At 41.8% G+C, this 16,965-nt stretch overlaps 1 protein-coding gene across 2 annotated transcripts in view; it reads left to right on the forward strand.

Annotated features, from left to right (window-relative positions):
• The window catches only part of NAV2 (neuron navigator 2), a gene marked incomplete at both ends in the record, with an annotated part of 305,316 nt that overhangs the window by 241,247 nt on the left and 47,104 nt on the right, over nt 1-16,965 (forward strand). For both annotated transcript variants that reach the window (XM_079537585.1, XM_079537584.1), the window contains one exon: nt 12,125-12,263. In XM_079537585.1, coding sequence (XP_079393711.1) covers nt 12,125-12,263 — 139 coding nt within the window. The remainder of the gene's footprint in view (nt 1-12,124; nt 12,264-16,965) is intronic.

Consider the following 16,965-nt stretch of genomic DNA (forward strand, 5'->3'; position numbering starts at 1 on the left):
TTTGCTATATATAGAAAACATTTTAGATACAGAAATATATGCATGTTTGGATACAGGAAGTACATTGATAACATTAGATGAATTAGATGCTAATTCTGCCTTATGCCATCTCCCTAACAACTTATCAGTGCTGTAATCATTAATCTTATTCCAACTCATTAATCCTATTCCAAATTTGGCTTTTCTGTCTGCTAAGTCTTTTCGGGGCTGAAATCCCTACTCTTGATCATGTGAAGTTTTGCGTGGTCTTGAATGGCAAGGGACTTGACCTCACATTCAGCTGGGACTTGAAAAATGTCAATTCCTGTGCACTGCATGTGTACCCTTGCAGTAGTACACACTTCTTTATTTTCTTCTGCACAGTACTACCAATGTAAGCAATTTTAACAGAATCCTGAGGTATTCTGTGCTTCGTATATTTACTTACTAAAAGCATAAAAAATTCCAGGCAGCACCAGCATAGTGTAATTGTCTGCTTTCTGGGAAGTCTCTAAGATGAGAGGACTCTTACCCTTGGAGAACGTGAAGGCAAGTATTTCACAGCATGCATCCTTCATTGGGCTGCAAATACCATGCCTCTTTCATTCAGCAGAATGAAAGGAACTGAAAAATGGAGCTTCATTTTTCCAGACTTACTTCTTCCAGCTCCTACCTTCTTTCAGAAATGCAAAGAAAAACCATAAGTTCGCAGCATTGTAGCAGCTGCAGAATATTTGCTACTGTTCTTCTTACTGACTGCACTGATTCCAGTGTTCCCCTAGAGCTTACTTGCACACAATGCTTACGTCCATTTTGTTCATCCATAGAATTTTAGCCACTAAATATATAAGCACTTGTTATGCTAATAGTCACTATTTTCAATAACATGATCTGCATTTTATATGCATGTTAATTACATTGTGCACATAGCCAGTAATGCACACGTTCCATTTTTTTCCTTTTCCTGATTATTTTAAGACATCATTTTACCCAGTTGTAGTGGAGTCCTTCCATGGTGAAACGTGGCAGACCCTTCATACCACACATTATAAAAAAGCATACAAAGACCATGAAGTGCAACGTCTTGACAGTCTATGCTGCTTGCATTACTTTTATAGTCACTGCAGTCATCAAACGCAGACATTTTATAAGCTCCTCACTGATATATATATATATACACATGTATATATTTCAGCTGATGAGAGTAAAAGCATAAAGGAAGTTAACATATTGCAGGAAAACCTGATTTTCAGACATTTTGGTGTTCTCTTAGGGAAAGCTTGAAATGAACCAAGATTCATGTTGATTTAGCCTAGAAAGCAAACCTGTAATCATGGTTTTGGGCCTTTTAAAATAAAAATCAAATCGCAGATTTCTTTGATAGGTTTTTTGTTGCTGTTATTGTTGTGGGTTTGCTGTTTTTCTTCTCCTGCATACAGTTTTAGTTTCTTTCAGGCTATGCACATTGTTCTTCCTTACGTTAATGGAAATTGCATGCAACTGGGGAGAAAGAGAACAAGCAATTGGAGGTGCAATGATCTTATTACACTGAGTATTAGGACACTTTGCAGTCTTTTCTAAGCAGCTGTTCTTTAGATAAATTAATACCTGGGGTCTCTTTACTTCTCTCAAACTTTAACTACCATAAAAGAAGTTAATGTAAAGCTGTTCACAGCTTAGCTCACCCGATTGCTATGCAGAAGTTCTAACACAAAAGCTTCCATAAACTGCAGCCATAACGCACTAATCTTCTGAACTTCCTGACCCATAAAACTATGATTATTACTACATGTAAAATTCATTTGGAAATATCCCTCTGTATTTAGTGTTATAGGTATTATGTTGCAAAATCCCTCCTCCTTTACAGTGGAAGGGCTGCCAGGAAAAGGAGGACAAAGGGGCTGTAGATTAGTGTATAGAGAGCAACACTGTACCTTAATCTGGTGATTTTGTTTTTATTTGTAGCTCTTGATTTAAAAGGTGGGATGTTCTGATGCTTTTTTTTCCCCCTAGCTTGCCATTTCAGATTTCATCATTTTTGGGATTAGAACATTTCTTGCTGCCCTTACCCACTAGTGCGAGTTGGGTGCTAATTTTCTATACAACTCTATAAGCAGATAATTAAGAAACACCAAGTTTGGGGGGAGATTTTTGGTGAAGACAGGTTAGAAGAAAGCCTTTGTATTCCAGTTGGGATTCTTTTAAGTACCTGTGATATCTAAGAGTTATTTCTAGCAACTGCTCTGTGATTTTAGTAATGAATGAAGAGCAGTTCATGGGATTTGTTAGAAAGGATACCTTGAGGGCAGTTAAACTCAGCAGAGATGAGTCTATGAGTAAGTTTACCCTCGCTTTTATTGTGGATAATAAATACTTCTGTTTAAAAAGCTATGTGACTCTTGTCTGATCTTCTACAATGCTAGTGGCATCTGCGGCTTTGCATGTAGGCACGTACGCACTGTGAAAGGGCTGGGATGACTGCACTGCAAGATACAGACGTACCAAAAAGCAAAAGGGTCATGTTTCTATCTCTCATTCACCACTAGACTAACTTAATATGGATAATAGTCCAGCTGCAAAAAGATACTAAATGAACGGCCTTTTTCATTTTGAAACACAAACATTTGTGTTAAATGATGCTTTTCTGAAGCCACTTTTATTGTTAGTATTGTTCCAAATTGCAAGTTGTCACATCCACCAGCCTCTAAATTACCAGTTGTCTTTGTTGCTATAGTAACATCATGGCCACTAAAATATAGACTCCAGAATAGAAAAGCAAGCTCAGACTGCAACTCGTTTATTTGAAGGTTTTGGCAGAAGAATTTCTGCGCAAAGTCATTATTTTATAACCTTTGAATACTTACATTTTAACTCTTTCAACCAAAAGGGCAGCATTATGCTAAAACATGCCTCTTTTTTAAAATGAGATGTCCAAGCTGGACCCAGTTAATAACTATCTTGGTGCAGTTGACTTCTGCTGATTCTTTCCCTCTCTTTTCTTTGGCTTCTGGCTGAATGGTTGATGATTTTCTTGAGGTGAGGCTAGGATTGCAGCCTGGTGTTGTCTTCTCTGCCCATCCCTTTTTCATGACACACTTGCTCATCAGTGGCCTGGACAACGGCAACATACCCTGGCTGGATTAGTAATGTAGCTTCTTGCTTACTGAACAAGTGCTACTGTAATAATGGGAATGGATTTGCATATTCCCTTATGGCTGAATGTTAGTGCATTAGGCAATGTTAGCAACTGCGTAGACTTCAGCAAGAGTCAAGTTGTTTGTCTTTTTCTTTACATATCTATATTTGCTGTTTCGCTCACCAGCACCCTTCTGCTCACTGTGATGTTGAACCTTCATTCTTCATCCAGCCTTGGGCTCCTGGCCTCTTCTATTTCAAGTTCCAGTGCTCCCTTCTACTCCCAACTAGGCATGGCTATCCAACACCACTGTGTTTTGCATCATCAACGTTACTATCACCATTCCCCTTCTGTTTATAATATTTCCCTTCGAGGGGAAAGGGAGGGAATACTTTTGGGGGATATTTCCTGCTGTGTGCCTGAAGGTGCTACCCCCTGCACCGAGTCAATTAGTATGCCATAGACCCAATGAATGGTGAGTCTGCATGGGTTGTAGGCAACCGGCAGTCCAGTTCTCACTGTCTCACAGGTTTTCTGATGTTTATAGGTTCTGTTTGTGCAGTATAAGGGTAATTCGTGCCTCTAAGTTCTGCTTCCCACAGTAAATTGCCCCCAAAGAAGAGCAACAAGGTTTGTGAATGGCTTGCAGAATATGGCCTATGAGGAGTGACTAAAGGAACTGGGGCTGTTCAGTCTGGGGAAGAGGAGGCTGAGGGCAGACCTTATTGCTCTCTTCAAATACCTGAAAGATGATTGCAGCGAGAGCGGGGTTGGTCTCTTCTCACTGGTGACAGGTGACAAGACAAGGGGAAAAAGCTTCAAGCTGTGCCAGGGGAAATTTAGGTTGAATATCAGGAAACACTTACAGAAAGGGTTGTTAAGCACTGGAATAGGCTGCCCAGGGATGTGGTTGAGTCACCATCCTGAATGTGTTTAAAAACCATTTGGATGTGGTGCTCAGGGACATGATTTAGCAGAGGGTTGTTAGTTAGGCTAGGATGGTCAGGTAGTGGTTGGACTTGATGCTCTTTAAGGTCTTTTCCAACCTGAGCAATTCTATGATTCTAAATAGAACTGGCATAGTTTCACGTATTAGAAAAAAAAATAAATTAAAAAAAAAAATCCCACATATACAGCCAAATGCAGAGATGTAGGAAGAATATTGTCAGGGAGCATTTTTATTGGGCTAAAATAAGAGTTCTGAGTACTCAAAATGGTACATTTTTATTAACCAAGTATGTATAAACACCCATCTTTATTCTACTTGAATTAAAGACAAGTGGCAAGTCCCTTGCTTTACATCTGTGAATAATGTTTAGTGTATTTTATCCCTGAACAGAGAAATCTTACATATCTTGTCCCAGTTTCTTTATTAATAAATAAAGATATCAAGGTCTTTACCAGCGGATCTGTATTGAAAATATTTTTTATTTATGTGTGTACATGTGTACATTTGTATTTTACCAGTGTTCCAAATATCTGATGTTAAAACATTTGAAGTATGTCATCTGGTTTTATGCTGCTGCATTCTCATAAAGCGAACCATAGTTATTTTAGCAGTCACATAGTTGACTCATTCTGTGAGACTATAAAAACAGACTAGGAAATACACTTTTACAGATTGTAGGCTTTGAGCTGAGATCAAATACTGTCATTTAGTACCTTCAAGTACAGGATTGCTGACATGGGCTTTTACTTAATGCGTTACGGTATGTGATCTGGAGGCACCCAGTCTGCCTGTTTTACTGCCATCAGGTTACAGCTTTTCACAGATGACCTAGTACCAGTAGAAAGCCTTGACCTCTCACTTTTCCAGCACTTCAGAGGTTAATTTTGTTGAGGGATCAGATTTCTTTCTAGGGGAAGTTTCTGATGATCACCTTCTAGCTAGGCTTTACTTGCCAGTGTCTTTCAGATCTGCTGCATACTGGGTGCTGTTGAAAAACAGCCTTCCTCCAACTTTGCAAAGCCTGTGGCTAGATAGTCAAGTTGCAAGCTGTTTCCTTCCGTGGGGTGTTAGATGGTAGCCTAATGAAGGTATCAACCTGTAAAGTAAACCTAAGCCCCTTTCCTGGGATTCTTCTTGGGCAGCAAGGTGGAGAAGTGCTTTGGCCAAGGAACATTGCAAGGTAAGAGAGTTTCTGCGCTTTGTGTGTGCTGTGTTACACCTCTGTGCGAGCAGGACCAGCGTTCAAATTCTGGCAGCAATGGGAAAGTGTTAGAGAGCACAGTAAATGCGGGAAGTGTTCTCCCTGCATTCTCTATTTCATCTGGCTTGCCGAATACACAAAGTCAGTATATTTTATTATGTTACAAATATTTTGATGAAATAATCAGAAAGCCCGTGTGTGAGAACTGACAGCTACTGCTGGGTTTGTTTTTTCTGGCTTTACTTAGGGATTCTGTGAGTTTTACTGACTATTTAATAGGTCGCAGTCTAACTGGTTGTCGCTCCATGTCACACAGTTTTAGTTGCAGAAAACTATAGGGCTTTGTTATATTTTAACACTCCTTTGCTCTCTGAGCAAAAGAAGGATCTCGCAACAAGAATGAGCTCATTCCTCACTGAAACAAAGGCACGAGTGAGGCTGTTCCTGGCCATTATCGCAGCACAGACTGCACATTTCAGTGCAGACTGTGCAGCTCTCACTCCTGTGCAAATTTGCATTGGCTTCCTGATGAACTCTTTGTCTCTGAAGGTCATTTCATCTTTTTCCTTTTTGCAGTTTCTTTCAAGTAAGCTCAATTTTAAAGCCTGCCATAAACCGGACACTAGTGAGGGTGTTGCAGTTCTGTCCTAAGAAGGACAGATACTGCCTTTCAGCTTTCCCGGTGGGAGAGAGGCAGTGAACGCCTGCAGTCCTGGTGCCGTGGGCTCAGCTGCCAGGGATGCTGCGGGTGGCATTTGTTCCCTCTGCTCAGGCTTCTGCCTTAGTTCACTGACGTAGAAGCTTTGTGTTGTGTTTTGAGTAACGAAAAACTTCAGTAGTGACTGCAGATTGTTTTCAAGTCTTCAGCTGATCATTTTGTGCTGCATGTTCCTAGGATTACAATGTGCTGACCTTACAGGAGATGCATTTGTGCTAAAGCTGGAGCACAGGCGGGAGGAATTACGCACAGGCTGGGGAGCGACGCAGCCATCTCCTGCCTGTGCTCTGTCGGTGCCCAGGCTGCAGACAGGTAGCCTGGCGCAGGGTGTGCGGCTGCAGGGCTCAGGCCAGGTCAGGCTGCTCTGAGTGCTGCTCACTGCAAGAAATTGACATGCCTGCTGCATGTTTTTGTTTCCACGCTATCCTTCGTTCCTTTCCTTCCCCTGTTTAGTTACGTCAGTGCTCTAAGAATTTAGCTAATCTCTCCTTTTCCTTCGTTGTGTTTCAGCCCATTTTTATTTTATTTTGGAGCTATGAATCTTTCCTTTGTTTCCCAAAGCAGGCTGCCAGGTAACAGGAGCTCTCGTGACCTGCTCAGCTCTCACCCTCCCCATTCAGTTCTGCAGGAGCATTCAGATGGCAGACCTGTTTCAGAAAGCGCCTTGGTGTTTTCAGTCAGTGCCAGCCCTTCTTGGGGCTGAGTTAAAGAGTGCCTTTGTGCTGGGAAGGGACCGATCCCCCAGGTATCAGTTCTGGGCGCTGGGCCTCATCCCTGCAGCCTCGGAGAGCTTTGGCCAGGGCCAAAGGGAGAGAAGAGCACGCTGCAGCTGTGAGCTGCATCTGCGCATCCCTCTGGTGCTTGGCTGTGGATTCCTGGCTCTGCTGCTGGAGGGGCGAACACAGGGAACTGAGCCGAGTCCTCAGCTGAATCATAGGGTTGTCATAGAATCCTTGAGGTGAGAACAGACCGCTAAGGTCATCTCAGCCAGCCATCAACCCAACGTCTTTGACTTGACCACTGAAGAGCCACTGTCTCATTGCTGGGCTGTATGCTTCACAGTGATTTTTTTTTCTGGGACAGGTCGTGCTTTCTCAGCACAGGAATGCTTTGGATGGAGCAGTAGGTGGGGGGCCAGCAGCAGTCCAAGAGGAAAGTTATTGCAAGTACAGTTTCAAGCCCAGGAGACAAGGGTCAGTAGCTGCTTACAGTGTTTGAGCTGGGTTCTTCAGAGCTAGCTGTGCCATACTGTTCATCCAGCATTTGGGTCAAAGGCTCTGATTTATCACCTCACCCCAGGGCTGTGTAGAGCCATAGGAACAATTGTTTTGAACAATGGCCAGAAAACAAGTTCTACCAGCCAAGCGTTTTGCAACTTAATGCAGCCCTGGGACTGCTCTATTTAGTGGCTGTAGATAGTGAGTAATTGAAGTGTCTTGGAGCAAAAGAGATTGTCACTGGAATTTCTGCTATATGGCATGAGATGATCAGTTTCAGCAGAAAGTCACATTGTTTCATGAAGTTTTGGAGTATGTCAACTGATGAACATACTGAGATTAGATGGATGGGTTTAGGAGCCCCTACGTGTGCACACTTAGCTGTGTTCGCTTGAAGTTTGGCATTAGCTTGTCAAGGGCAAAATAAAATCTAGTGTTATTGTTCAAACAGTTACTAGTACTGGTATAAAAAAAAAAAAAAAGCAAAAAGAAAGTGCAGATTTCTACTTCCACTACTCTTTTCTTCCCTAATTTTTTGAACCCAAATTGATACTTTTCTGTTGATAATTATTCTCTTTTACAAATAGGGCTTTTAAATGTGAATCCTGAAATGTTATTTTAGATGAATGCACACAACACAGCACACCTCCAGGAGGTTAACTGAGTGCCAGAAATGTTGTGTAGGGATTGGATTCTGCTCCAGAAAGGACAGGTGGAATTGATCTGTATTTGTTTTCCCCTTCCCTGTTTTACTTTTCAATTTGGATGGTCTCACTTATCAGCGTGTTTCAAGAGTGCTGTCCCTGAGCACCACCGTTGGTTGGAAACAGAACGTTTTGTTTCAAAATGCACATGAAGACTTAGTAAAAGAGAGCAACAAAGACTGAGAGTTGGTGGGTGATTAATAACCCAGTGACATATATTAACTGAGTTTGCTGTTTTTGAAGTAGATTGCTCTACATTCTTCTACAAACAGGTGTCACCTTTTATGACAGTCTGAGAGGAGAACCACGGAAGGGGCTGCGTATGGCTTTGGGATTTGTGACAGTGATGTCAGTATTATAGGAAACCCCAGAAGAAAACAGTGAAACTACAGTATTTAATATCTCACTTCATAGCACAATTACATTTTTCTGGCTTTTTAATTTTTCCTTTTAGTTCTTTGAAAGCGCTGCAAAGTTTCAATCATTTTACACCTTGATCTTTTTTTTTTTTTGTTCTCCTATCAACTAATAAATAGTTAAATTTTTAGGTAGAAGAGGATAATTACCATGTTTCCAGTTGAAATATTGTAGAGCCCCAAGGCCCTGTCTTTGACAAATGTATTTTTCAGCAGCTCATTGTAATTTTGGTTTTGAGTGAAGAGCCAGCAATGTTAGAATCCACACCCATCCACAGCAAAGGGTGGATTTCCAGCCTTTAACAATAGCTTTACTGAGTTGTGTTTTAATGACGTTTTTCTTTGGACTTGCAAGCTGCAAATGTTTCTGTAGTGAGGGGTATGTCCTGAGGACCGTGTGGTGGTTCCGACGGTTTCATGTGCCCTCCAAGCTGACAAGAGAAAACCCAATTCTCTGGATGATGATTATGCAAGATGGGAAAGCACTGATAGACTGTAGAAAAATACAAGTCTGAGCCTAACCACATTGCAAACCTGTTTGAAAAAGCAGCTTGGAGTAGTTGACCTAGTGCTTTATGTGGGTGATCCGTATTAGCAAAGATGTTTGTTATGATAGGGTGAGCAGCAAGGGGAGGGAAGGGAAGGGAAGGGGAGGGGAGGGAAGGGGAGGGGAGGGGAGGGGAGGGGAGGGGAGGGGAGGGAAGGGAAGGGAAGGGAAGGGAAGGGAAGGGAAGGGAAGGGAAGGGAAGGGAAGGGAAGGGAAGGGAAGGGAAGGGAAGGGAAGGGAAGGGAAGGGAAGGGAAGGGAAGGGAAGGGAAGGGAAGGGAAGGGAAGGGAAGGGAAGGGAAGGGAAGGGAAGGGAAGGGAAGGGAAGGGAAGGGAGTTCCCTCTGATCAAGGGTACTGCTGGGCTTGTAGGGAGCAGGAGACAGCTTGGTGTGCTTTAGGTAACTATCTGATAACATCAAAGCCTACTTCTACTGCAAAAAAAGAGACAGCATGAGGAGGAAGAGGCTCTACCTTCCATAGGAAGGCAGAAGTGCTAGCATTGGGCTGTGATGGTAAACTTCTCCACCCGATCTTCAGCACTGCTTAAGGCTTTGCTGCACCCCTGCCTCCATCTCATCTGTGACAGTACATCTTTACTAGCTGTTTGACCTCATTTGCTTCAGCTATTTTCAGAAGTGGGATGGTTTTTAAGAGGATAGTTGGATGATTTCCCTGTATAATACACTCATAAGATTTTATGTAGTTTTTAGTAATCGAAGTAAAGTTTCAGGTAACTGATCAAATAAAGAAAGGAAAGCCCAAACATTCCAGCTTCAGGTCATGGTTGAGTAGACTTTTGCTGACATCAGCCATTATTAATTACACCAGCTAAATTACAAAGATGTTATCGCAGCTCTGGGAACCAAGCATACTGTAATTACAAGGGCTGTTGGGTTCCCCATTCTGCATCCTTTCTTTTGGCTTTAACCATCAAGGCTCCAACTCAAAAGTGAACGGATTTACGTAGAGCCTTCAGGGTTGTTGTGAAAGCAGTGTGCAATGAAAATGCATCCATCTGATGACAGATGCAGTGTTCTGCACCGTTGTGTGTTGCACCAAATACAGGCTGGTGCACTTACTGGGGTGACAGATGTAACAGCATCTTGCTTATGAGTGGTGGATGCTTGGCTGGCATTAGTATTGCTTCTTGCTGTGATCAGCATGCCTGCAAGAGCATTACTGCTTATCTTCCAGCCACCAAAATACTGTACAGCTCTGTGGATCTCAGGATGGCTTTTTAAACCTTTTAAAACCTAGCAACAGATAGCACCCTTGAAAATGCAAACTGCAGTGGCCACAGCCTCCATCAACACATGAAAGATGTACAGCCCAGGATGTATTTAAGAGGAAGCCACAGCAATCAGTGCATTCAGATGCATGCTTCCACCTTTGTCATTCAGCACATGTCCCAGTTCAGGAGGGCACTTACATATTTCCATATTGCCCGAGATTGCCCGACTGAAGTCGATGGGACTGGCTGATAGCAGTAAAACTGCTTGCAATTGAAATGAGATGCGTTTTTTAGACACTGCTGAACTGGGGCCTGTGATGGCTAAGGGTGGCGAATGCTCAGCAATGTAACATTTCTGTTCTTTATGAAGATAAAGAATTCGCTCCCCCACCCCCGCTGGAAAAGTAACTATATCTGGAGTGCATATTGGGTAGCTTTTTAGGAATGAGGACTGAACGCCATCTTGCTGGCAGACAGAGTTGTAATAGCTCTGTGTTACAGGTTCTGATGTGAAATATATAGGGTCTGTTTCTAAAAATTGAAAGCTGTCACATAGAAGCTGGCTGGCTGGTTTAGCCAGCTGCAAGGAGACTCAGGTTAGGAGCTTCCTGTTAGCTTCTACCTCTGTTTTCTATTAGATCAGCTTCCTCTTCAAAAATGTACAGGTAAAGGAAAATCTAGACAAAGATTGTAGCCTTCCTTGGAAATGTAGCTTCACCACTGAAATAGACCAGTGGCAATGCTTGGTGGTGCTGAGCCCTAGGAAGCACCAGTCCCTCACTGTCCCTGTCCTGCTACAGGGTACAGTTTGGGCCAGCAGAGCAAGGGTTCCTCAGGGCAACATCAGTCAGGCTCCTTAAATGTTGATGTGAGCAGCCAAGCTGGCTGCATCTGAGGTGATGCAGGAAAAATTCTCACAAATGACCCTACTGGCAGGTTGGTGAGTACCATTGCTTGAAACAAGGCAGTAGGAAAAAGCAGCTGCAAGCAGTAACCATTCCTGCAGGTACACAATGTCCCTATTGCAGCTGATGTTCTGTGCAAGGTGTGCTGCTGGTGAAACTGTGCAAATTCCCATTCAGAATTTTCTGAAAAATGTGTAACATCTGTATTTGTGCATTTCCAGCCGTAGTTAGCTGTTGTGTTCAGCAGGACTGAGTTGTTTTTCTTCATCATCTGGTATGATGTTCTGTTTTGGTTTGAGGAGAAAAACAATGTTGATAACACACCGATGTTCCTGGATGTTATTGAGTAGCACTGTACAGAGCCAAGGCCATTTTAGTTTTCTCTGTTTCTCCTCCTGTCCTGCCAGCAAGGGGCTGGTGGGCATATGGAGCAGGGAGTGGCCAAAGGCATATTCTGTACCGCATGACAACTTGCAGAAGGAAAGTTTGAAAGAGGAGTTCATTGGATGGTCTTCTGCTGCTTGGCGACTGGCTGGGTATTGGGCTTGCAGATGATGTGTTGCACAGATCAGGAGGATTATGTGCTGTCTGGACAATGGTATTCTTTCAAACTTTCAGTTGATAGCAACTGTCTATTTTCTAAACATTTCTGATACCACTGGTACTGTGAGTTGTAGATCTAAGTTGCATGTTGTGTAACAGCCAAGTGCAAAAGATTGCTCTGAGATCCTTTGCATTCCATCTCTGCATCGTGGCTGTGATGATCCCACACACACCTTGCTGCCAACACCTTCCCCCCCGCGCGGGACTGTGGGCATTGTTCCAAGGGTCACTTCAAGGTTTGTTTGCTCAGACTTTCAATGCGCCAGTGAGAAGAATGACATCATAGGTGCTGCCAACTTCACAGTGGCAGAGTAGGCTGCGTAGCAACAGCAAGATCAATGAGCTGCATGGACTCGGACTTGTTCTCTAATGAAGATAAGTTATAAAAAATGACGAGCCCATCTTCACCTGGCAACCAGCGGTAGGATACAGCTTGAAGAAATAATAATTTTCTTTTGAATTATGTTTTGTCTTTTGACCCATGTTTTCTTCCTTTGTTGTGTTGTTTTTTCCCCAGCTGGGATGACAGCAGCTCTGTCAGCAGTGGGATCAGTGACACCATAGATAATCTCAGCACTGATGACATTAACACCAGCTCCTCTATCAGCTCTTACGCCAACACACCTGCCTCCTCCCGTAAAAACTTAGATGCACAGGTAAAGTAAAAGAGTAACACTGATATTTATTATTTTCTCATGCAATCAATATTATTGTCTTAAGTTGGATGAACTCTTATTCATGCCTTCACAGATACTATTTCCTGACAGAACAACAATTAAATGCATGAATATTTTTCAGTTAAACAGTAACCTTGTTCTAATTTGCAGCTGTCTTTACAGCCTTTCAGCAACGCAGACTGAAAAACTTGGAAACTGATTGAGAAAAACATTAAGAATGCCAAGAAATATTGTTGTTCTGACTGATGCTAAGCGCCATACTTCACCAAAACTAAGCTCCAGATTCGTAAATTAGTCCATGCTAATATTTTTTATGTGTCTTTACCACCTTCCCCTTTCCCATGTACCTGGCCAACTGAACGCATGCACAGCCCTCAATGCAGTGGGTGTTGCTGAAAAGGAAATGTCAGGCAGCAGCAACCATCGTATGTGGCGTTTATGAATGTTTCCTCTGTGTGTGTTATCCATGGAATATCTGCTGTGGTGTTATGGCAACAAATGTTTTTTTTCCTTCGTAACTGGACTGCTGTACAGAAAACATGCATTAGTAGATGGGATTTTTCTTCCTAGAAAAGGATGTTACGTTTTTTTTCAAAGAATAGAATTTGAGTAAGTCAGCGTGAAGGTTAAAGATTATTTGCACTCCCATCGGAAATGTGCATGTACTAGGCAAATGAAATAAATTATTTGTAACTTCTGGGGCTGCACATTACTTCAGGCTTACTATTCCCAGCAGCATTTCATAGGAAGATAAATTTTGTGTCCATCAGCAGCCTACATGTATATATGTCAAAGCTACTGCCCTGCAGTGACTCAGCACTGCAGCAGGTAGAGAAGGAAGGATAGACAACTTTCTCTTCTGTTTCTTTCTTCTTTTATTCTTCTTTCTTTTCGTAACTGGACCCTAAATTTGCTTTTAATACCTGTTCTAATGTAGAAGTGTGGTTGCTGTGAAGTCTTACTCTGCCTGCAGGACTGTGGTGCAAGCATATATTTACTCTTTGTTCCCTTGCCATAGTGCATATTTGAGCCTACATTAAAGATTCCCAGTTAGCCTCTGGTTGTGTATCAGTGATTTCATGTGTGCTCGAAACTGCTAATGCAAGTCCTGTACAAGTTGAGAGGAGTTAAGGTGTATCAAGCATGTTTTTCAGTATCTTAACAGAGGCAATAACGTAGGCAACTCAAATGTTTTTTTGACAATTGTTAATATCTCAACATTGTAATACTGTCGGGAAGAAAAAAAGGAGGAAAAAGGAGACGTGATTAAATATTAAACTAAGAAAAAAAATAGAAACTCATTTGACTTGTATCTTCTGATGGATCAGATTCTTGGAAACACCTCTAAGAGATCAAAATCTGTGTTGTTGAGCTTCTCTTCCTCCTCCACAACTATCACAGCATCCAAAAGAATGCAGACCTATAGCATAGGCCAGAAGGAGATGAGCTGAAGCTTGTAAAGAGCGTAGCCATTAGAAGAGGGAACTGGGAGCCAAAATGTACGGGTTTGTTTACAGTTCTTTGATTTATATCTGTTAACTGCTTCTCTCCTCAGTTTCCATGACTGAAACTGTTTATTCTAGGTACTACTAACTGCAGATTATTATCCATAAAATACTTTGTTTTCATTTAACTACAACAAAAAAAATCCTGTTCTTGTCAGCCATGGCTATGGAGATAACAGGGAGTGATGGAACCATGTGCATCTTACAGGGCTGTTTTTTGTTGCCCAAAGTAGTCCTCACTGCTCATGACAATAACGACTGCTGCATATATGCTTTTTTTGCCTTGTCTTGAGTATGGTGACCTGTGCCAGGGTTTGCATTCCCTTGCTTGGTAAGCCACAAAGGACTGGTACACATCTGCACAGGGATGCAGACTTTTCTTCTCAGGTGATCCATTGCTTTGGTTCTTGTAAATAGCAGGCACTTAACTTTTAAGCTACCGCATCTATTTGAGGTGGTACAGAAGTTGGGTTTCAGATAATTACAGAGGGAGTGGAAGCTAACACATGTGCAGCTGGGAGTTCAGACAAATAAGACAGCTCATCAAAGGGAGAGAGCCCTAACATGTCAGTGTCTACTGATAAAATCAGCAAGTTACTCTGCAATGAACAGGACATGCTCACAGTAGAAAAGAAGGTCTCTGCTAAGAACTGCTGAATACCTCCATCTGCAAAAGAAGATGTATTTTGTTCATCTCTGAGAGCCAGGCCCTAGAAATGGCCATGACTTAATCTTTATAGACACTGATTATCGTAGTCCCCTTTGGTAGCAGTGATGTGGAGGTGTTCACAAGTTGATTCTGAACAAGCCAGGGAAGGGAACCAGAATTTACCTTACCATGGCACTATGTCTTGCTCTGGTTATCATAGAATCACAGAACAGTTTGGGTTGGAAGGGACCTTAGAGATCATCCAATTCAAAACCCCCTGCTATAGGCAGGGACACCTCTCTCTAGACCAGGTTGCTCAAAGCCCCATCCAGCCTAGCCTTAAGTGCTTCCAGGGAGGGGGCATCCACAACCTCACTGTGCAGTCTGTTCTGGTGTTGGCTTATGCCAAACACTAACCCATTTAACGTAGCTATGCTGCTTTTGCAGCGCTGTAAATTTTTCCCAAGCATTGCAGAGACTTGATTGGTTTACCTTTTAATACAGCACTGCATAGAGTGCCATTAAGGTCATATCATACATATATTGCAAAGAGAGATGAAGACATTGGTGGGCATTTGAAAATAACTTATTTGACTTGAACAAGATAGAAGGGGAGATTCAGTCGTAAACTTGTTCTCATAATCATACAGAGATCACAAGAAGGAAAGGAAGCAATTCCTTTAAATAGAAAACAGCAGCATCTTTAAACTGTTGGACCAAGATGACTTCCAGTTTCATTGGATCAAAGATGGATTTGATCTGTTTACAGCTTAGTGAATAGATTTATTGTGCTGCATGTCTTGCTGTGTCCTGCAGCAGAGTTTTCCACTTTCACCTAATCCAGGCCTTTCAGGTGGGTGGAGTTTCTGCTGAAACTGGAAGCCAGGTTTCACCATGTTTTGCCTTTGATTCCTTAGTCATGTTTCTGTGCTGTTCTCGTTGTTTACCATTAAGCAAACATCTCTGGCCAAGGAGCTCAGAGGGTAAACGTGCACGTTTCAAAAGCTGGGGAAAAGATCTTGGAAAAAAAATTATGAGTGGGAGATGAAGTAGAACTGAAGAGAGTGGAGAGAGAGGACCTGCTGTAGTACAGTTTACTGTGTTGAGATTGTACTATTGTTACAGATGTGAAGCGGGGAAAAGGAAAGCACAGGTGCATTTCATAGTCAACCAAAGCTATAATAAAGCCTTTACTAGCAAGTAGGTGTATTTCCTGCTCTCAAATGTGTACAGTGTAAATACGCAATTCCAGGCAAGGTATTTGAAGTGAGGCATTAACAACAACATGTGAGGGATGATGTTGGGATTGTTTTGTTGGCTGATTGTTTGTTGTTTCTTGCCTATACTCTCTTCCAAGATGTGTGAGAATAGGAGATATTTTCATGAAATGATGGTTTTAGAGAAACTCCAGACACAGAAATACTCACATGTGTTACAAACCTATTGATGTTCATGCAGTGAAAGGTAGCCATCCTAAAGTGTTCCAACCATACAAAAAGGAGAAAGCTAGAAGGCAGTGTTTCTCTCTGTGCTATGTTAAGTGGCATTCTTTGAATTGAGTGTCCAGGAAATAAAATTTGAATAACATGAAGAAAATGCAACAAGAAAAAGGTATCTAAATCAATACCTCAGCAAATGCTCATTAGGCTAATGGCTCAGTACCTAGATAAATGTAGATAAATAACCCACGTACTGAAAAAAAGACCACTCTGATGTGTGGCGTCGTCTTTCACACACTGATCACTTAGACTAGTTTTCTGGCTTTAAAAAAAAAGAAAAGCAGTGACAGTAAAACTCAGAAGAAATTAAACCATACCTCCCCTACTTTCTGTTATACCTATGATGTGATCTGGTAAGAAAAGGGAAGTAATGAAGTTGAAACATACCTTACAAACTTTAAAGTACAGTATGTTGCTGTAAGCACGATACATTATCACGCATCCTTTCATATGCTGTGATTTTCTGCTTATTCAAAGAGAGGAAAAGATTATGAGCTTTATGATATTTTGTGGCATTGGAAACAATTTCAAGTATTATTACCCTTCTACTGCTGCACAGTGCTGAGTATCGTACTCAGCAACTTCCAGAAATTCACTGAGTCTTACTGGAGGACTTCATGATTAGATATTGAATTGGCAGGCTCTTTTGTGATCATTAAGGTTGGAAAAGGCCACTAAAGTAATCTAGTCCAATCACCAACCCATGATGTCATGCTTGGAGAGCATTATGACGTTTTTAACTGGAGCAGGTCATTTGTACCTGAGCACAAAAGTTGATTGTGGTATTCCTAAATTAATTACTAAATTAATCAACGTCATTTGAGGAGTTCTAAAAGGATAATTTTAATAGTAATCGTTGCCAATAGGAAAAGCTAGTACAGAGCAAATATATTTCACATATGTGGTAATAGAATTCATTTAAGAGCTTCTGAGAATTTGGCAAAAGTTTGCACATGAGAAAATTCTCTGTTTGACATCTTTGCTAAATTCTCAATAGAAGACTGGCAGCACAATCAGTCTGTTCAAAG

This window comes from Tetrao urogallus (genome assembly GCF_951394365.1).
Source record: "Tetrao urogallus genome assembly, chromosome: 6".
Taxonomy (NCBI): domain Eukaryota; kingdom Metazoa; phylum Chordata; class Aves; order Galliformes; family Phasianidae; genus Tetrao; species Tetrao urogallus.